The 21,223-nt window shown below is 44.8% G+C and overlaps 1 protein-coding gene across 1 annotated transcript; it reads left to right on the top strand.

The window, feature by feature from the left end:
• Positions 1 to 364: 364 nt before the first annotated feature.
• Positions 365 to 20,709, top strand: SHISAL2A (shisa like 2A). Its single transcript, XM_045548020.1, has 3 exons — positions 365 to 546; positions 7,796 to 7,935; positions 20,432 to 20,709. Exons 1-3 carry the CDS (start codon positions 365 to 367, stop codon positions 20,680 to 20,682), a joined length of 573 nt encoding a protein of 190 aa, XP_045403976.1. The 3' UTR covers positions 20,683 to 20,709.
• The last annotated feature ends 514 nt before the right edge of the window (positions 20,710 to 21,223 follow it).

The raw sequence follows: 21,223 nt of genomic DNA, 5'->3' as shown, positions 1-21,223 counted from the left end.
CAGCGCCCTCGTGCACGCACTGGGAAGGCGGCGGCGCGGGTGGGGGTGCGCGGGCAGGACGGGCGCGCACGCGGCTCCCCGGGGCGGCTCCCGCCCCGTTTCCCGGCGCCCCTCCGCCCTCCGCCGCACGCTCCTGTGCCTCCCGGCCGCCCCTCCCGCCGCGGTCCCGCGTACCTGGTCGCCACTCGGCCCTCAGGGGCTCTAGGTCTTAACCGCTGCGCCTCGCGCCGCGTCCTCCTCTCTCTGTGTCTCTGTCCCTCGCCCCTCTACTTCTCCGCCTCTGCTTTTCTCAGGCGCGGTGCCGCCTCGGTCAGCCCCTCGCTCCCCGGCCCTCCTCTCGCCAGCCGTCCGGGCGCGGGGCGCGATGAGCGGCGCCTGCACGAGCTACGTGAGCGCCGAGCAGGAGGAGGTGCGCGGCTTCAGCTGCCCGCGGCCGGGGGGCGAGGCGGCCGCCGTCTTCTGCTGCGGCTTCCGCGACCACAAGTACTGCTGCGACGACCCGCACAGCTTCTTCCCCTACGAGCACAGCTACATGTGGTGGCTCAGGTACCGGCCCTGGCCCTAACCCTGCCTTGAACCCCGCTCCACTCTTAGCGCCCTCGCCCCACCCTCAGCCCAGGCTGAGGCTAAGCCTCAACCCTCATCCAAGTGCCCACCTAAACATCGGCACCAATCCCCCCATCCGGCCCCTACCCCTCATGCCCGATACTGACCTTTACTCCCGCCCTGTCGCCAACCCAACCTCCCTGAAATCCCTTCTCAGCTCGATGCCCTCATCCTGACCCCAGCCATTATTTAGATCCGTGCTTGAACCTCACCACCCTCTACCCCAAAAGAACCCTCACTCTATCACCGCTCCGAACTTCATTCCACCCCCACTTTCAACCTAACCCCAAATCGCATACCAGCCCTCCCCCAACAGCAAACTTCCGTCTTCAAACATTCTCCACCCCGGTCCTCATGAAAGTGCCCACCAGGGTCCCCTTCCCCCCACTATCAATAACGCCCCCATCCCTGACTTCCCCGCTACCCAAGCAATACTGATTGCAGTCCTTATTCTATCACCAGTGCCAGCCTCCTCCTCAGTCCTGCTTGCAGTCCCACCTTGGTTGGCTCTGCTGCCACATCCTGACTGCAGCTCTTCTAGACCTACATGCAAACCTCAACCCCAAACCTTAATCCTCACCTGGTGCTGCACCCTAACCCCAGCCTCAGCCCAACCTCAACCCTTTCCTTCCCTTTCGTATTTAGTCATTCTTTCAGCCACTCTCTACTAAGCACTTAGTGTCTGCCAAGCCCTGTGGTGAGCGCTGGGGATGTAGCCCATCCCCAAGCTAAGGCAGATCTGAAAGTCAGAGCCGCCTCCAAGTTCATCATGAGATAATGGCATAATACCACAGCGGAAGCCAGCTTGGGCAATATTAATAGAAGTGTAGTTTGGATGAATCTCCACCCATAGGACCTCAGTTTTCCCATTTGTTCAGGGACGGGGTTAGTTAGGCAAGCTCGGACATTCCTGGAACCTAAGTGTTGGGCTGAGAGGGCAATAGGTCTCAATCCCTCTGGGTCTCCAAAGGCTTCACCCAAAGTATGGGATCTGATCCTCAGCCTGCTCTGGGAAACAGGCATCAGCATAAATGGAGAAGGACATCTGAGTAGTAATTTTGCTGTCTCCTGAGGCAAATGGGTGGAGGCTGCATGCCCTCTGTGTGGGAAAGGACAGCATTGTATGCCACTAAAATCTCTCTGAACCTCTGGTTTTTCATCTGTCAAATGGGGAGGATGACCAATCATTGCCCTGGTTTCTGACTAAGGCAATGGCAAGGACCAAATGAAATAACAGAGGTGAAATCAACTTAATATATGTCAATAATAATTACAAATATTATTGCTTTTTCTAGGCTGCTCAAGCTATAATTCCAAAAGATTTTCAGATGGCCAGGTTATCAGATCCTGCACATTTGGCTGCTATCTATAACCTAGGGAATCATATTAATTTAGTTTCTCTTCATCCATATATTCATTCATTCATTATAGCTTTTACTTTGTGCCAGGCACTTTGCAAGGCACTGGGACACAAAAATCAATTATCCCCTGCCCCTAAGGAGCTCACAGTCCATTTAGAGAGATACAACATAGGCTGGGCACAACAGCTCACACCTATAATCCTAGCACTCTGGGAGGCTGAGGCAAGAGAATTGCATGAGCTCAGGAGTTCAAAACCAGCCTGAGCAGAAACGAAACCCCGTCTCTACTAAAAATAAAAAATTAGCCTCAGGTGTGGTGGTGCGTGCCTGTAGTCAGTCCCAGCTACTCAGGAGGCTGAGGCAGGAGGATCGCTTGAGTGAAGGAGTTGGAGGTTGCTGTGAGCTAGGCTGACGCCATGGCACTCTAGCTTGAAACAGAGTGAGATTCTGTCTCAAAAAAAAGAAAGAAAGAAAAGAAAAGAAAAAGAAAAATAGAGAGATACAACATGCACCTAAAGTAAAACAATGGAGTTATTTGTTGAAGGCTCACTGAGTAGTTAGCACTGAAATAAGGTGGCACTGCCCTCCCTTTGAAGTACAGAGACAGTGTGGAGCTTTGGGGCTCATCAGAACCTGGTCCAAACGTTAGTTCTGTCACTTATGATCTATGTGGATTGAAAAACTTATTAAATCTCCTAGTCTCTTTCCTCAACTTTAACATGACAATAGTAATACCTGTCTCATGGAATTGTCATAAGGAATAAGTGAAATAATATACATGAAAGTGACCTGTGCAAATAGTAGATGCTCAATAAAATTCTCTTCTTGGTTCATAAGTGTGGGAAGTGAAGCTCAGAGTATGAAAGTGAATTGTCCAAGATCTAGCAATACCATAGCAGAGTGAGACTTAAAGAGCTTTACTTAGGACCATCTAAGGGTTATATACTTTCACACATTCACAACCCTGGTGCGTCTTCTCTCCATTTTATAGATGAGAAAACCTGAGAGAGGTTAAGTTACTCTCTGGGAATGCCCCAGTGATAGGAAGTAGCAGAGCTGGGATGAAAACTCAGGCCTGTCTGGCCCCGAGCCTGGGCTTAATCTGCTCTATGACTGCCAAAATCTAGCCTGGCTCTCTTAGAACCTGATCTACTCAGATCATTTGAAAAACATTCACTAACCCTCTACCATCTTCTGGGCACTGTGATGGCCCTTGGGGACACAGAAATGAGTAATCCCCTCAGCACCCAGCCAGGACCTCTTTCCTCTTCCACTACTCCCCCGCCTTCCCGACACACGTCTTGTGGTCCCTTCTGTTGCCCTGGAAACCCTCTGATGTGGAGTGCTTTAGTGGCTCAGACAATGCTTTAGTGAAGGGTTGGATAGGGTGATCTCTGAGGTCACATCTCATGTTGTCATGCTCCATTCTGTGACCTCAAGAGCAGCTGAGAGGTTCTAGGGTAATTTCCTGGGCTTGGACATAACATGGTTCATAAACATCACAGATAATTGCAAGGTGGCAGAGGGGAACCAAGGGTCCTCAGGATGTCTAGGTGATCAGCATGCTGTGAACCGTGAAACAACTCATCCAGCATACTCCTAACAGAGCCCCAACATTGCAGGATGGAGACCTTGTTTTGCTCTAAATTCCATTTGGCCCTTTTCATGAAAATCAGTTCTTACAAACATAAAAATCTTCAGGTAAGCACTGTTTCCTCGGAGAGGCAGGGCTCAAGAATAATTGCTGTCTTTAAAACTGTGTCTCAGGAAGTGAAGACGCCCTGTGGAGAAACAGCTGGTGCTCTCACACCATCTGGTCCACGTGCCAAACACCCTCCATCACTAGTTCTGTTTTTCACCAGGATGTGAGCTTTGCTGGAGGGCAGAGTTGGTGGTCAGGCATTGAACATACCATTTCACTTCATCCTTATGGCCACCTGATGAGATAGGAACCTTTACAAATGAAGAAAATGAAGATCAGAGAGGTAAGGTGATTTTTTCAGCTAAATGTGGCAGAAGCAGGATTTGAACTTAGGACTACCTGACTCTCAAGCGCTTGTTTATTAGGCTGTCCCTCCAATTCTTTCTTAGGGGTCATAGTGGGTATTTTATCTTTGAGTCAGAACAGTAAAATCCTAGAAGAAAAGAGGTTCCCTAATCAAATTTCCCACCCAGGGTAGGAATCTCTATCTTTATAGAAAAGTGTACTCATCCATGTGTCCTGTGCAAACTTCTCCCACGATGGGGAACTCACCATGTTCTTGAGGCAGTACATTCACCATGAGTCAACTCTGATCATTTAAAGTTCATCTTATGCTAAGCACAGATTTTCCTTCCTTGAAGCCTACCCTGTTGTTCCTAGCTCTGTCCCCAGACAGATCAGCAGAGACGGTGCCTGCTCCTTGACTGACCTCTGATCTGGGACATATCCCCCCAGCTCTCTCGCCCACTCCTCAAAGGGCCCCTTTAGAGACCCTTTTCCATCCAGGTGCCCACAGATGTCCCTCATACAGCGTGGGGTCCCAATCTAAGCACAAGTCTCCCAGATAACAGTATCTCTCAATTGAGAAAACAATGTTTAATTAAAGTAATTACAAGAACTAAAAGATACTACGTACTCAATGTGGAAAATGCAAAAAGGACAGGAAAAACACAAAAAGGAAGAAATCTTGGGTAGCCTAGTGTCTTAGTTTGGGTTCCCCAGAAGACTCTGAGACAAGGATTTGATGGCAAACAGTTTATGTGGAAAGTGATGCCTGAAGACAGTGGTAGAGGGTGGGGAAGTGAGACTGAGAAGGGAAGAAGCCAACATGGGGGTTACCAAGCAAGTCTCACCAAGGGTAACTGAAGCCTAAACTCAGCCAGCCAGTGTACACCTTAGGGTCACCCCACCTGCTGGTGGGTATTTACATATCAGTTTCTGTTGGTCACTGGTTGTGAGCTGGTGGGGGAAGGAGGCATTGATTATCCTGCACTTCTGACCTGCCCAGTGTGCAGACAGAGCCTGTTGTGGGCCTCCAAGAAAGCCCTCAGGCAAAGAGATACCACTGCTGGCAGTTGAAACTCTGGCCAGAATATTCCACAATAAGACCAAGGGGACCCTGACAAGACATGCACAGCCTGCACTACACCCAGACACAGCCTGTTAGCATTTTGGTGTATTTCTATCCAACCTTATGTCTGTATAGTTATGCATATATTTATATTTATTTAGTTAAGTTGGAGTTATGCTATGTATTTAGCAGTGTCCTGCTCTTTTCACTTAACATTATCTCATAAAAATTTATCCATGATCTTAAATACTATGTGAAAACATTTATATCATTAATAAACTCTTTATATACTCTATACTATTCCATTGCAGGAATGTCCAGTAATTTATTTAGCCACGGGAAGGCAGGCTCTTCAAAGCTCCAAAGTGCTTTTGTTTAGTGGAAATTAGCCACCAGCTTGCTGGGAGCGAAATCCTGTAGAAGTAGCAAAGGCAGGAGTCTGGGGCTAGTGTCAGGGAAGGGGATAGACAAGAAACTTGGAAAAGGAGTGGTAGGCAGAGACACAAAGCCTGGTGCTGACCTACCCCGTCCTATTGGGAGAGGATCCCATAGTGCCCAACACATAGTAGGTACTCAATAATATTTACCAACTCCCTACAGTGTGCCAGGCCCTGTATGAGGGGAGGATAAAGCTGATTAAACATGGTCTGACTGCCTTCAGGGGACACATGAGGAATATGCACCAAGAATATTTCTGTGTCATTCATCCTTACCACCACCTGCAAGGTGCCATGTTTTGATCATTCTCATTTTTCAGACAAGGAAGCTGAGACACAAAAGGTTAAGTAAATTCATCAACATCTCACAGTGAGTCAGTTTCAGAGTTGGGTCCTAAGCTGGATTGGTTTGGTTCCAAAGCCCTTTGCTCTTTCCCTACCACACCTGGCTGCCTGACCAGGAGTGCTAATGGCCCTGAATAAAGTGTCCTGGGCAGGTTAGCCTGCCGTGGGGGGAAGGGAGGGGAGAGAAGGATGACCAAGGAAAGCATTACTGAGGACAGGATGTTTGAGATGCACCCTCAAGGACAGGTAAAATTCCAATGAGGGGAGATGATGGGGAGGGATCATGTGAAATAGGAAAGACAGTGGCCCCCAAATGAGCCAGGAGGCAGTTTTCTGGAAATCACATACAATATTGTGTTATAATAAGAAATATATATTTGGTCTCTGCCCCCAGTTCCTGAGTCAGTGTTCCTAAGACTCTGATAGATAGGGGTGCTAAGAGAATCTTTTGTTCTAGTATTTTTTCTTTGACCCCTGGTTCCTGACACAGAGCTCCTAAATTCCTTGTAATTTTCTGGGAGAAAGGAGAATCTTTTGTTCTAATGATGTGACTCACGGTGGGCTCCTGGAGAGCCTCAGGATGGGGGCTGGTTGCCAGGGGAACAAACCATGTGATTAGTGGGTTGGAACTCACATCCCCACCTCCCAAGCTCTGGGGAGGGGAGAGGGGATGAAGGTTGAACTGATCACCAATGGCCAATGATGTAATCAATCATGCCTTTCTAATGAAGCCTCCATAAAGCCCCAAAGGGACAGAGTTTGGAGAGCTTCCGGATTGCTGAACATGTGGGGGTCCCTGGAGGGTTGTGTGCTCTGAGAGGACGTGAAAGCTCTGTGCCCTTCCCCCATTCCTTTCTCTATGTATCTCTCCCATCTGGGCATTCATCTGTACCCTTTGTAATATCCTTTTATAATAAACTAGTAAACATAAGTGTTTCCCTGACTTCTGTGAGCTGTAATGGCAAATTAATCAAACCCAAGGAAGGGGTCATGGGCACATCTTTTTATAGCAGGTGGGTCAGAAGTATGGGTGACACCTACTACTTGGGATTGGCATCTGAAGTAAGGCAGCTGTCCCCAACCTTTTTGGTATCAAAGACTGGTTTCATGGAAGACAATTTTTCCACAGACCAGGGGGTGGGGGTGGGCAGGGTGAGGAGCTCAGGCGATGATGCACGGCCCATTTCCTGACACGCCATGGACTGGTACCCAGCCACATCCCGGGGGTTGGGGACTGCAGAGGTAGGGGACAGTCTTGTGGGACTGAGCCCTCGACCTGTGGGATCTGACACTATCTCCAAGTAGATAGTGTCAGAATTGAGTTAAATTATGGGACACTCATCTGGTATCTGCTAGAGAATTGCTTGGTGTGTGTGGAAAACCCCGCACACGCCTGGTGTCAGAAGTGTTGTGTGGAGTGGGGTGTGTGAGGAAAAAAGAAACTGTTTTCCTTCAGACCAGCTGACCAAGGCCGGATTTGGGGCAGAGGCAGTGAGGTTGGAGGGTGCAGGACCAGCAGTGGCATGGTATTTTAGACGTGGGGTTGACACTGTCATGGTCAGAAACAATGTGGAGGTTGGGTCAGAAATGACCTGAGGCTGGAAAGACAGCTGGTTTTTCAGTAAGGCCTACTATGTGTCTTGATTTTTAAGAAACAGCAGGGTGAGGGGGGGCGTCTTTAAGACCATCTCTAGGTCCCTGGGGTGGGAACAGGTTGCAGAAAGCAGGGAGGGAAGGAGAGGAGAAGAAAGTGCATACATGCTGAGTCCCAACTACATGGTGGCACTGAGCTGTGTCACTTTATATGTGTGGTGAGTACTTGGCATGTAGTGGATGCTCTTTCGCATGCTTAGGCACAGAAAGCCTGTTTAAGACAGGTAGGGACAGCACAAAAGCTGAAGCTGATTCTTGTAACACCTATGACACTTCCATAACATCTGCCTCTCAAGTCCCTTCCCTGACACCTTGCTCCCGTGTGGTCTTCTCTCCCCAGTGTTGGCGCTCTTGTGGGCCTGTCCATAGCAGCCGTGGTCATTCTGGCCTTCATTGTCACTGCCTGTGTGCTTTGTTACCTGTTCATCAGCTCAAAGCCCCACACGAAGTTGAACCCAGGCTTAAGCTTACAGACAACAGGTAAGAAAGAGGCTACATGATTTCCTTGTATGCAGCAGGCTAGCACCTTCTCAGAGGGGAGAAATTTACAAATGCTGTTCGGAACATTTGCCTCGTGAGTGTTCCTGTAATATTCAAAAGCAGCAGCACATTCTCAGGAGGTTCATGATCTGAACATTTCCATCCCAAACCCTTCATGTGCTCAGTGTTTATCAGAGTGGTTTAATATAGTCAGCACTCCATTTGTCACACAGGGTGAATCCATGTTGTGGATTTTCTAAAACAATGTTTTAATTCTAGCCTTAGGGAATGCAAACTGATTTTACTATTACCTCAAACAAAATAAAATTAATAAGAAAAAATTTCTGGGCCCGGCACAGTGGCTCACACCTGTAATCCTACCACTCTGGGAGGCCAAGGTGGGAGGATTGCTTGAGCTCAGAAGTTTGAGACCAGCCTGAACAAGAGCGAGACCCCGTCTCTACTAAAAATAGAAAAAAAATTATCCGGATGTGGTGGTGAGTACCTGTAGTCCCAGCTAGTTGGGCCCCAGGGCAGGAGGGTCACTTGAGCCCAGGAGTTTGAGGTTGCTGTGAGCTAGGCTGACGCCATGGCACTCTAGCCCAGGCAACAGAGTGAGACTCTGTCTCAAAAACCAAACCAAAACAAACAAACAAAAAAAAAACTTCTGTTACTCAAACTCACAATTTATTCAGAAACCAAATATAGTTGGGGTTTTTTTTGGGGGGGGGGTTGGGGAGAGTGGGGACAGGGTCTCATTCTGTTGCCCAGGCTAAAGTGCAATGGCATCATCATAGCTCAACCTCAAACTCCTGGGTTCAAGTGATCTTCCTGCCTTGGCCTCCCAAGTAGCTGGGGCTACAAGTATATGCCACCATGTCTGGCTAATTTTTCTATTTTTTTGTAGAGACAGGGTCTTACTATGTTGCCCAGGCTGGTCTCAAACTCCTGGCCTCAAGCAATCCTCCCACCTTGGCCTCCCAAAGTGCTAGGATTACAGGCATAAGCCACTGCACCTGGCTAGTTGTTTTGTTTTGTTTCAATAATCTGGTGTTCTAGTCTACTCATTCCTTCATTAGCATATGCCATTGAGAGGGTCTCTAACAGCCAAAAAATATATATATACATACATATATATTGCTTTTTCAAAAGTCTTTATTGCACATATTTTTACAACTTCCTGCAAGGTACTGTGAAAGATACAAGTCTCTATTGGCAAAAAATCTTTCAGTATAGTTTGGTAGACAACACTCAAAATGGATATCATTATCTCCAATTATAGATGAGAAAATCAAGGCTGAGAGAGGTTTGGTAACTTGCTCAAGGTGTCATAACTGATAAAAATAGCAGGCTGAAATTCAGCTCATGTCTGTCTGCCTCAAGTCACACTCTTTTCTGCCCATGACGCTGGGTCTGTGCAAGTGTATAATTACACACAAAATTGTTTGACACCAAATGTAAAGAGGGTTTCAAAAAGGGGAGGAGACTTTAATTAGTGAGGAAGTTGATCAGACCAAATAGAGGAGATAAAGTACCCCAGCATAGGGCAAATAAAGGTAAAGGTGTGTGGGCAGGAGTGAGTGAGTGAGCCCTACACAGCGACAAGGTCATTCATGCTGGGCCACCATTGGGAATAAGGCCAGGCAGGATAAGGGAGGAATTTTAGCTAAGCAGGAGCAGCAAGAGTGGTAGACATCAGGGAGACAGAGGGGGCAAAAGGAGCTAAGTCTCAGAGAAAGAGAAGGCTGGATGCTATCATTTGTAAAAGATAAATTTCTAATTTAACAATAAAAATGCAACAAGCAACAACATAAGAACCCTTCTCAGATCCCGATGACTATGAACAATCCTGCTACGGCTGAGCAGTGAAAAGCAGGAGGGGTGACTTTTGAGGGTAGGAGGATTCATCTGGCTCCCCTTAGAGTCAGAAAAACCTGAGAGGCAGCAGCAAGGGAACATAGTCTGAACATAGTCTCGGCCTGGAGGAGACCAGAGACAGCCCAGGCTTCAGCCTTTATAGAGGAAAATAATGAAGGTTAATGAAAGACATAAAAGAACCTGACTATATGGTGAGATATGACATTGGTGTGGATAGGAAGGCTCAACATCATAGAAATGTCAGTTCTTCCCAAATTAATCTATAATTAAAAATCCTGGCCAGGTGCATTGGCTCACGCCTGTAATCCTAGCACTTTGGGAGGCTGAAAAGGGAGGACTGCTTGAGGCCAGGAGTTCACCACTAGCCTGGGCAACAAAGCAAGACTGCATCTCTACAAAAAATACAAAAATTAGCCAGGCATGATGGCGCATGCATGTAGTCCCAGCTACTCAGGAGGCTGAAGCAGGAGGATCACTTGAGCCTAGGAGCTTGAGGTTGCAGTGAGCTATGATTGGGCCACTGCACTCTAGTCCAGGCGACAAAGTGAGACCCTGTCTCAAAAAAAAAAAAAAAAAAAAATCCCAACAAAATGTTTCATGGAATTTGTCAAATGAATTCTAAAATTAATCTAGAAGCATACAGGCACAAGAGTGAACAAAACAATTTTGGGAAACAAAGAAGAGGAGAGACTTCCCCCATCAGGTGATAAGACATTTTTAAAAAGATGTAAGAATTAATGCCAGCAAGGTGGAGCATACCTGTAGTTCCACCTACTTGGGAGGCTGAGGCAGGAGCATCACTTGAGTCCAGGAGTTCCAGGCTGTAGTGTGCTATCATCAGGCCTGTGAATAGCCACTGCTCTTCAACCTGGGCAACATAGCAGACCCTGTCTCTAGAAAAAAAAAAAGTAAAAAATAAAAAATAAAAATATATATATAAAGATATAAGAATGTGTCAGTATGATATTAGCTCAGGAATTGACAGAACTGGGCAAACAGTGGTTTTAAACCGAGTGCAAATTTGCTCCCCAAGGACATTTGGCAAGGTCCAGAGACATTTTGTGGAGTCACAATTGGGGGAGGGGTACTACTGATATCTGTTGGTAGAAGCCAGGGATGCTGTTAAACATCTTACAATACAGAGGACAGCACCACACAACAAAGAATTATCTGGCCCAAAATGTTGTAGTCAACCAGGTTGAGAAACCCTAGAATAGAAAATAGAGTACTGAGGTTGAAAAACCTTAAACCATGTTGAAAAACTGAAAAAAAAATAAGGTTGAAAAACCTAGAATAGAAAGAGTCCAGAAATATATTAAATATCAACATACACACAGTGTCAATTCTCATGATTCCAGGATTCCACATTTGCAGATTTGTCCACTTGCTAAATTTATTTGCACCCTCAAAATCAATACTCAAGGCACTTCCAAGGTTGTTTGCAGATATGAGGATGTACAAAGAGGCCAAAAATTTGAGTTGCACCTGTTCCCAGATGATGTTGAACAAGGTGACACTCTGCCTCCTTGTTTCACCTCTTATACTGTAAGCAGGTGTCCTTTTCACAGTCTATTTAGTGCCATAGTTTTTGCATTTTTTTGTGATTTTTGTTGGTGATTTCACTGTTTAAAATGGCCTCCAAGCATAGTGCTGACGTGCTGTGTTAGTGTTCCTAAGCACACGAAGGCCTTGCAGATAAAGTGTGCATGTTAAATGAATTTTGGTCAGGCATGAGTTACAGTGCTGTTGGCCATGAGTGCAATGTTAATAAATCAATAGTATGTACTAAATAAAGGGTCTTTAAACAGAAACACACAAAAAACAAAGTTACATAGTGATTGTTTGGCAAAAATGTTGTGACCAGAGGTTCACAGGAACCTAACCTTGTATTTTCCCTAGGAGCAATGATTTAGTATTTGCTAATTCAGTGTTTGTGGTGACTTTATAGAATAATAATAATAATAATGTGAATAATTCTGTGAATAATGAGAATCACCTGTGTATGAAATAAGACAGGATTGATTAGTATCCATAATGTATTAATATACCTTTAAAAAATGAGAAAAATATGGCTGAGATGGATGATTGCTTGAGGCCAGGAGTTCGAGACCAGCCTGGGCAACACAGCAAGATTCCATCTCTAAAAAAAAAACAAAACATATATATATGTATATATATATATACACACACACATATACACAAAAATTAGCTGGGTGTGGTGGCTCGCACCTATAGTCCCAGCTACTTGGGAGGCTGAGGTGGGAAGATCACTTGAGCCCAGGAGTTTGAGGTTGCAGTAAGCTATGATTGCATCATTGCACTGCAGCCTGGATGACAGAGCAAGACTCTGTCTCTATTTAAAAAAAGAGAGACAGAGAGAGAAAGAGAGAAATGTAATCCACAAAAAAAGAAATACAAATGAAAAGATGCTCAACCTTACTAATAATCAGGAGAATGGGATTTAAGAATGATATACCTTTTAAAAAATGATTATATTGGCAAACATTCAAAAATGGATCATATTAATAGTGAGAAGGTTGAGAGGAAAATGAATACTCTCATATACTGCTGGTAAGAATATAAATTGGTACAACCACTTTGTAGTGTAATTTGGCAATATCTATTTAAACTAAAAATGTATACACCGTACAACTCAATAATTCCACTTCTAATTATCTGCCTTAGAGAAATCATTGCATTAGGATAGGACTTATAAAGATAGATATCATGATAACCTGTCATATTAGAAATAAACTAGGCCGGGCGCGGTGGCTCACGCCTGTAATCCTAGCTCTGGGAGGCCGAGGCGGGTGGATCGCTCGAGGTCAGGAGTTCGAGACCAGCCTGAGCAAGAGTGAGACCCCGTCTCTACCAAAAATAGAAAGAAATTATCTGGCCAACTAAAAAAAATATATATATACAAAAAAATTAGCCGGGCATGGTGGCTCATGCCTGTAGTCCCAGCTACTCGGGAGGCTGAGGCAGTAGGATCGCTTAAGCCCAGGAGTCTGAGGTTGCTGTGAGCTAGGCTGATGCCACGGCACTCACTCTAGCCCGGGCAACAAAGTGAGACTCTGTCTCAAAAAAAAAAAAAAAAAAAAAAGAAATAAACTAAATGTCCATCAGTAGAGGAATGCATAAATAAACTGTGGTTTAATGTAATAATGAAATATGATATAGTAGTTAAAAGGAATGAACTAGCTCTAAATGTACCACCTCATTTGCTCTTCACAGTAACTGGGCAGGATATAGATTTTATTACTATTTCCATTTTATGCATGAAGGAACTGAAACTCAAAGTCACCTGATGAGTGAGTGACAGAGCCAACTCTACCTCCACCCTCTTTCCTTTCCTTATCTCTGTTTCTGTGAAAGGAAAGTCCCTATTATGTGCCAGACGCTGTTTGAAGTTTTACCTACACCATCTCATTTAATCTTTCCTACCCTGGTGGGTAGGTCTCATTTTCACCCATTTTACAGATGTGAAAACCAGTTCTCAGAGAGGCTAGATGACTTGTCCAAAGGGTCATAGCTTGTAAATGTGGAGCTGGGATTCAAACATGTGTCTTTCTGCCTCCAAAGGCCTGCTCTTTCCATCCTGCCAGATCAAGACTGGGATATTCAGGCTTGCGCCCTACATCCCTTATCTACCCAAAGTCCCAGCTTCTCTGGCTCAAGGGCACTACAGTTCACCCCTTCATCCTGTGAATGGAAACCACTCTCCCACATTTCACTTCTCAGCCACCAGCTGGATTAGTCAGTCACTGGGGTTTGAGACAGTTTGTCCTCTTGCTTTTTGCTTCTTATTTTTAAGACAAAAAAATGCGTTTCCTGGCCTTTTACTAAATGACAGCTTTATGTTCTCTTTGCCTTTTGTTCAAACTCAGCTCTTAGCTCCTCCCTTTCTTCTTTGTTAAGTGTTGTCCTCTCCTTCCCTCTGCACTCAAAGCATCAACCTAGGAGCTTCCTGTCCCTCCTTTTGCATCTGAGACAGTTCACAGCCCCACAATGTTACATTCATCTGAGCTTCATCTTTTACAGACTTTCATTTCTGTTTGCTGTCTTGCTTTTCAGTAGGACACACAGACAGACCATTGTCCCCATTTTTACAACAGAGGCAACCAAGTCTCAGCCAGGGGAAATGAACTAAGTCCTTACAGCTAGTGAGCATGTGTTGCTGAGATGTCAACCCAGATCTCTCAGACTCTAAAGCCTATGATCATTGCACTGTCCCGTGGGTTCATCTCTGAGTGTGGGGGGCAGGATAGGGTGGGGAGTGCCTTGGCAAGAGCAGAGTGTAAATGGACACGCAGTTTCTGAAACAGCCTCCTTCTCCTGCCCAGCTGTTCTGTACTCTGTCCCATCACCCACATACCCATCCCATCCCCCAAACTCGGGATGCAGCGGAGACCATAACTTTCTTATTCTGGCACTTTGTGAAAAACTAGCTAATCATCAAACTAGTCATCAAAGGGGTGACTGAGTTCCTACTGTTGTGCTAGGTACTGTGCTAAGGACTTCAAATACATTATCCCCTTTAACCTGCTCAACTACTCTGCCAGGTGGTTATTATCAACTCTGTTTTGCAGATGAGGCGAGTGAGGTGAGTGTAGCAAGGATATTCCAACCTATGTAAATTTAACAAGATAACCAAAAATCAGAAAAAAAAATAGAATTTAATTCTTATCCTCCCTTGAAAGGTGTTGGTGGAGAGGTCATTAATCAGCCATTCTCATCCACCAGAACTCAAAGGGCTCCTAGAAACTAAGTCTGATGCTCTCACTGTACAGATAGGGAAGCTGAAGCTCAGAGAGGGCAGTTACGTGCCCAAGGCCACCCAGCCAATTGGTGGCCAAGCCTTTGCCTCCCAGGCCAGAGACCTTTCCCTGCAGCAGCTGCCCCTACACTGCAGAGTGGCTTCCATTATCCCCCTCACCTTCCACACAGGGCTCAGTCACATCACCCCAGATCCCACTGCTTTTTAATTAACCACACTTGGTGAGGGTAACATCTATGAACCAAATATGCCTCAGTCAGGGGGGAGTTTGTCTTGAGTCATCTCTGAGCAGGAAGAGAACCTGAGAACTCCCGTCTGGACTGGTCTCCATAGGCTAGTCCCAAGTTCAGGGTTGAGGACCCCAGGTAATGGGAGACTGGCCATGAAGGTCCTTGGAGAAAGGTGGGAAAGGCACAGCCCTGGGCTGGGATGCCAGGGAATTTGGCTCTAATCTTGGCTTTGCTGCCTTCATTGTGTGTCCCTCACTTTTCTGTGGACCTCAGTTTACTCTAAAATGTGTACAATAATACCTACTAAGAAAGTTGTAAAAACTAGAGATGATGCTTACTGGTATCTAATTAGTATCAAGCACACAGTAGGCTTTTAACAATTAGTAGTTCTCATTTTAATTATTATTAAGCACTTAGATTTTTATATGATGATCATCTCAAAGAGACTGTTAATATCTCAAAGATAGGAACCATATCTTAAATAAATGCGTTTGTATCCCCAGGACCTGGCATAGTCCCCATCCTATACTGAGTGTGTGCTTGCTCTGTGGAAAGAGTACAAGCTTTGGAATCAAGCAAAATGGAAAGTGAATCCTGAATCCTATACTTAGTAGCTACGTCTATGTTGACTTTGTCGTGGCCTCAGTTATTTATTATATGGAATAATAATACCTACCACAGAGGGTTGTTAGGAGAATCAATTAAGATTATTGTACCAGTGTACTTTAGCCACTTATAAAACATGAATCTTCTTAACCTAACTTCAAAATAGAACTTGGTATATTTGTCTTAAGGCTGCTTCTTCTCCCAAGTGCCTCTTGGCTTGGAAAAAAAAAAAGAAAAAGCAGCTTTTCAAAGAAGGAATCCCCCAGCCCAGGCTTCAGGCACCATTGTGGGACTTTAATAACGTCCATTACATGTTAGCCAAAGGAAGAGTCAGGAGTATGTGAGGTCAAAGGTGGAGCTACTGCGTATTCCACTAGTTTCCCCAGAAGGCTGGGATTGTGGGATTGAAGGCCCTGGTATACAGGATTGAGGGAAGCTCTGGGATCTGGGAAAAAGAGTCATGTAAAAAAAGACATGGTAGGTCCACAAGCTCAGTATAAACCAGAAATGTGTTTTGGTTACCAAAATGGTAAGTGGAATCTCAAGTCACATTAACAGAAGTACAAGGTCTGGAAGCAAAGGAGTGATGGATGGTGCATCTTTGCTCTCAATTGGATAGAACATACCAGCCATCACATCTTAGACATACTTTTTATCACCTACTCTGTAGGTTCCCAACTTTGGGTTCCTGAGGGTCCCCAAATACAGCAGTGGGAATTCTTGAGCAATCACCAATGTTCCAAAGGTTTTACTAGGACCAAGTTTCTTTGCTTCGATCTAGAATTATGTCAATTCAAGGGGGGTAATTAACATAGGCTCTCTCCAAGCTCTGATCAGAGCTCTTTGATTAATACAAAATGGAAAAAATTAGTACTTACTAAATGCATTTTATTATATTTATATAAGCAGAATCCTTTAAAACTTGGAGTTCAAAGGAAAAGAAATAGAAAAATGAGACCAGCCCAACTTCCTACCTCATTTTATGAAGTGATAACTGAGATCCAGAGAAGAGAAGGGGTTGGCACAAAGTAGCACAATGATTTAATAGCAGAATGAGGACTTGAGCCAAGGTCTTGTAACTCCTGGAAGCCCAAGGGATTCCCAGAGCCCTGGCTGCCAGCTGCTCAGAGCTCCACAATTTAAGAGGGACCAATCAGAACATGATCAGAGATAGGTTACTAGCTCAGGGCTGGGAACACGGTCATGTGAGGATCAGCTGAAGAGCTGGAGATATTTGGACTTGAACAGAGGAGACTCAGGGCTCACAGCCTAGAGCCTCATATCTCTGCGAGGTTGTTCTGGGGCAGGAGAAGCAGATGTTTTGTGAAGAGCCAGAGAACAGAGCTGGGACCAGTGGGGGAAGCCATAGGGAGGCAGTTGTTGCTTCAAAAAAAAGTAGAACTTGGCCAGGCCAAGGTAATCCTAGCATTCTGGGAGGCCAAGGTGGGAGGATCGCTTGAGGTCAGGGGTTCGAGACCAGCCTGAGTAAGAGTGAGACCCCATCTCTACAGAAAAATATAAAAAGGGAGAATTGCTTGAGCCCAGGAGTGTGAGGTTGCAGTGAACTATGATGACACCACTGCATTCTAGCCTAGGCAACAAAGTGAGACCCTGTCTCCAAAAAAAAAGTATTATAGAACTTACTTGTAGTGAGACCTTAAAGATGCCTGCAAAAAGTACCCCCATCACTCTGGGCCATATTTGGCTCACCAGTTTGTAATCTTGGTTTAAAAAATAAAACTTCTCTATCCATGGAAGGTAATCAGGCAAAGGCTAAATGTGGGATTCAGCTAAGGGTATTCTTGAATTGAATAGAAAGTTGAAATAAATCCCAGTACCAGTTGAAATGTCTTAAAATGCAAGCTTAAATAACCAGGATCCCAAGGAATCTACAAAACATACATATAAAAATAACCTTTTAGAACTAATAAGTGTGTTTAGCAAGGACATAGTATGTAAGGTCAAAACCAAACATCAATTGTGTTTATATATACTAGCAACAAAAAATTGAAAACCAAAATTAAAAACACAATAATACCATTTACAGTTGCTCCAAAAGAAATGAAATACTTAGGTATAAATCTAACAAAACATGTACAGGATAATGTTAAGAATTACACGGCCAGGCATGGTGGCTCAGGCCTGTAATCCCAGCACTTTGGGAACCCAAGGTGGGAGGATTACTTGAGGCCAGGAGTTTGAGACCAGCCTGGACAACATAGTGAGATCCTATCTCTACAAAAATTTTTTAAAAAAATTAGCCAGGCTTGGTGGTGCACACCTGTAGTCCCAGCTATTCAGGAGGCTGAAGCTGGAGGATCCTTTAAGACCAGGAATTCAAAGCTACAGTGAGCTATGGTCGTGCCACTGTATTCCAGCCTGGGTGACAGAGTGAGACCCTGTCTCAAAACAAACAAACAAAAAACTACAAAATGTTGATGCAGGAAATCAAAGACCTAAATAAATGGAGAGATACACTATGTTCATGAATTGAAAGACCTAACATAGTAAAGATTTAAAAAATTGCAGCAGCTTTTTTGTATATATAGACAAGCTAATTCTAAAATTGATATGGAAAGACAAAGGAACTGGAATAGCTAAAGTAATATTGAAAAAGTATGAAGTTGGAGGAAACATAAGACTTAGCAACAATAAACGATAATCAGGACAATGTGGTATTGGTGGAGGAAAAGACATATAGATCAAAATACAGTCCAGAAATAGATCCACATCATAAGTTTGTCCAACAGATTTTTGACAAAGGTGCAAAAGCAATTCAACCAGGGAAGAATAGTCTTTTCAATAAATGGTGTTAGGTAAAAACTTCCATAGGTAAAATAAATAAACCTTCACCTAAATCTCATACCTTATAGAAAAATTAACTGAAAGTAGATCTAAATGTAAACCATAAAATGATAACACTTTTAGAAGAAGACAGGAGAAAATCTTCATGACTTGGGGTTAGGCAAAGAATTCTTAGACAAAAAATAGAAAGAAATTAGCTGGACAACTAAAAACATATAGAAAAATTAGCTAGGCATGGTGGTGCATGCCTGCAGTCCCAGCTACTCAGGAGGCTGAGGCAGGAGGATTGCTTGAGCCCAGGAGTTTGAGGTTGCTGTGAGGTAGGCTGACGCCATAGCACTCTAGCCTGGGCAATAGAGTGAGACTCTGTCTCAAAAAAAAAAAAAAAAGAATTCTTAGACAAGACACAAAAAGTACATGTTTTTAAAAAAGATAAATTGGTCTTCATCGAAGTTCAAAAATTTTATTCTGCAAAAGACTCTGTCAAGAGGATGAAAAAGCAAGCCTCAGACTGGGGAATATATTCACATATCTGACAAAGGATTTTTATCTAGAATATATAAAGAACACCCTAAACTCAACATTAAGAAAACAAATATCCCATTAGAAAATGAGCAAAAGACTTGAACAGACACTTCATTGAAGAGGATATACAGTTGGCAAATAAACACGTGCAAATATGTTCAACTTCATTAGTCATTAAGGAAATGTAAATTAAAGCCACAATGAGATACCACCTCAAGGATCACAGCTAATGGAAAGACACTGAAGGCTTTTGAGAAAGAACAGTACATGGACTCACTTGGTCTTAGAAAGGTCTCTCTGGCTACAATGTAAAGGATGGAGTGGAGGCCCAACTGGAGGCTGTTCCAGTGGTCTGAGCAGAGGAAGATGAAAGCCTGACCTAAGGTGGTAGTCTTGAGGATGGAGAGAAATGGGTGGGCAGGCATGGCAGATGGTGATTAGGTAGAATTGGCAGGACCTGGTGAATTGCTTGGTCTTGTGAAGGGGTTGGGGTAGAAACTGTGAGAAATGATTTGAATTTCTGGCTTCAACGCTTGATACACTTTTTTTTTTTTTTTTTTTTTTTACTTTTTTGTTCGTCTATTTGTTTTTGTTTTTTTAGACAGGGTCTCACTCTGTTGCCCAGGCTGGAGTGCAGTGGCCTCATCATAGCTTACTGCAGCCTCAAACTCCTGGGCTTAAGGGATCCTTCTGCCTCAGCCTCCCAAGTACCTGGGACTATAGGCACATGCCACCACCAAGCCTAGCTAATCTTTTTTGTAGAAATGGGGTCTCTCTCTTGCTCAGGCTGGTCTCAAACTCCAGGCCTCAAGCGATCTTCCCACCTCAGCCTCCCAAAGTGCTACAACTATAGGCTTGAGCCACTATGCCTGGCCACTTGATATACTTTTTAATCCATAAAGACAGGAATGTTCGATTGTGCCAAGTGCTCCTGATAAGTCAAGGGAGATAAGGATTTAGAAGTAACCATGGGATGTAGAGACATAGTTTTAAGGTAGGGTGGAGGCAGAAACCAAGTAAGTTACAGCAGGAACCAAGTAAGTTACCTAATGAGTGGGAGGTAAGGAATAATAAGGCCAAGTGAGCTTCCTTTCAAGCTAAGACATCAGAGGAAGAGAAAGGATAAAGTAGTCAACAAAGAGAATCATGAAGCTGTTCTTAAAGCAAAGAACAATATATGTTTAAAAAATGCCCCATGTGTTAAGCCTGTGTTCTCATCTACAAGATGGATTTTTAATAGTACCTACTTCATAGGGTTATGCTGAAAGTCAAGTTTTCATGTCTCCTAACAGTTATTTATTGTCTGTCTCCCCACTAAACTGTAAGTTCATGAGAAACATTGACAGCGCCTTGGACATGATATTCATATTCTTAATAAATATTTGTTAAGCAAATGACACATCTAAGACTCTCAAGGGGGTGGGAAATTACTTAATGGGTACAAAGTACATTTTATTCGGGTGATGAATACACTAAAAGCCCAGATTTCACCAGTATGCGATATATCCATGTAACAAAGTTGCATTTGTACTCTTAAATTCATACAAAAAAAAAAAGACTCGGAGCACAATGCACTGCCCAAGGTAGGCACTCAGAGGAGTCACCTGGGGTACGATCCTGGTGGGCAAAAAGGAGCTGCAGGAGGAAGACCTACACTCTCAGCTTGCTTTTCCAGGCCTGGAGGAAGTGCCCCCTGACCGCCAAGGCGTGAACACGGGCAGCGCGGTGGAGGTGCCAGGAGTGAGGCCTCCTGGGCAGAGTTACCCCTTCTTGAGCCCACAGCGGGAAAGCAATGAGGGGCAGGCTGCGGGCTCCAAACGCCTCCCCCACCACTGCTTCATGGCCACAGTGACTGCCAGTGACATTCCAGGCCGCCCTGAGAAGGCCCCTGTCCCTACCCCTGACCCACGTGGACCAGCCCCATAGACATCCAATAAATGTCTCCATATCATCCCCTTCTGGAGTCTCTTTTCAGTGAAAGGTGGGAGTGGGAGTGGGAGTGGTCAAAGGGACTTTGGAGCCTCGCAGAGTAAGTGAGGCCTTTCCCCGGTAGAGGTACCCACGTCCTGCTGTGGACCCAGCTACACGGCTCTGCCTGCCTGTGTGGGCCACAGGAAGTTAGACGTGAGTCCTGGGAAAAATCGCCGGTGACAATCAGGTAGAAGCCTGGGGGTCCTGTGGAGGCTCAGAGGAGCCCCTCACCCACTGGGGAGTCGGAGAACTCTGACTTGTTTCCCTGCCCCAGAGTAGGTGTACTTAGGAGCCCCAGAGAAGATGAGTAGCGCCCAGAGGGGGATGATCCCTGCCTCTCCAGCAGCTCTGCCCACCACCCGGAGTGAGCCCCTTAGCCAGGAACAGAATGAGAGGGACTCTGGTGTGCACAGGGCCCAGCCATCACTCAATTTCTCAGGTGGATGAAAGTGTGAATGAATAAATGAATGAATGGTTATCAGACTGAACACAGGCT

The sequence above is a fragment of the Lemur catta genome, chromosome 3 (genome assembly GCF_020740605.2).
Source record: "Lemur catta isolate mLemCat1 chromosome 3, mLemCat1.pri, whole genome shotgun sequence".
Lineage (NCBI taxonomy): Eukaryota > Metazoa > Chordata > Mammalia > Primates > Lemuridae > Lemur > Lemur catta.
This window is presented reverse-complemented; position numbering and strand designations above follow the sequence as displayed.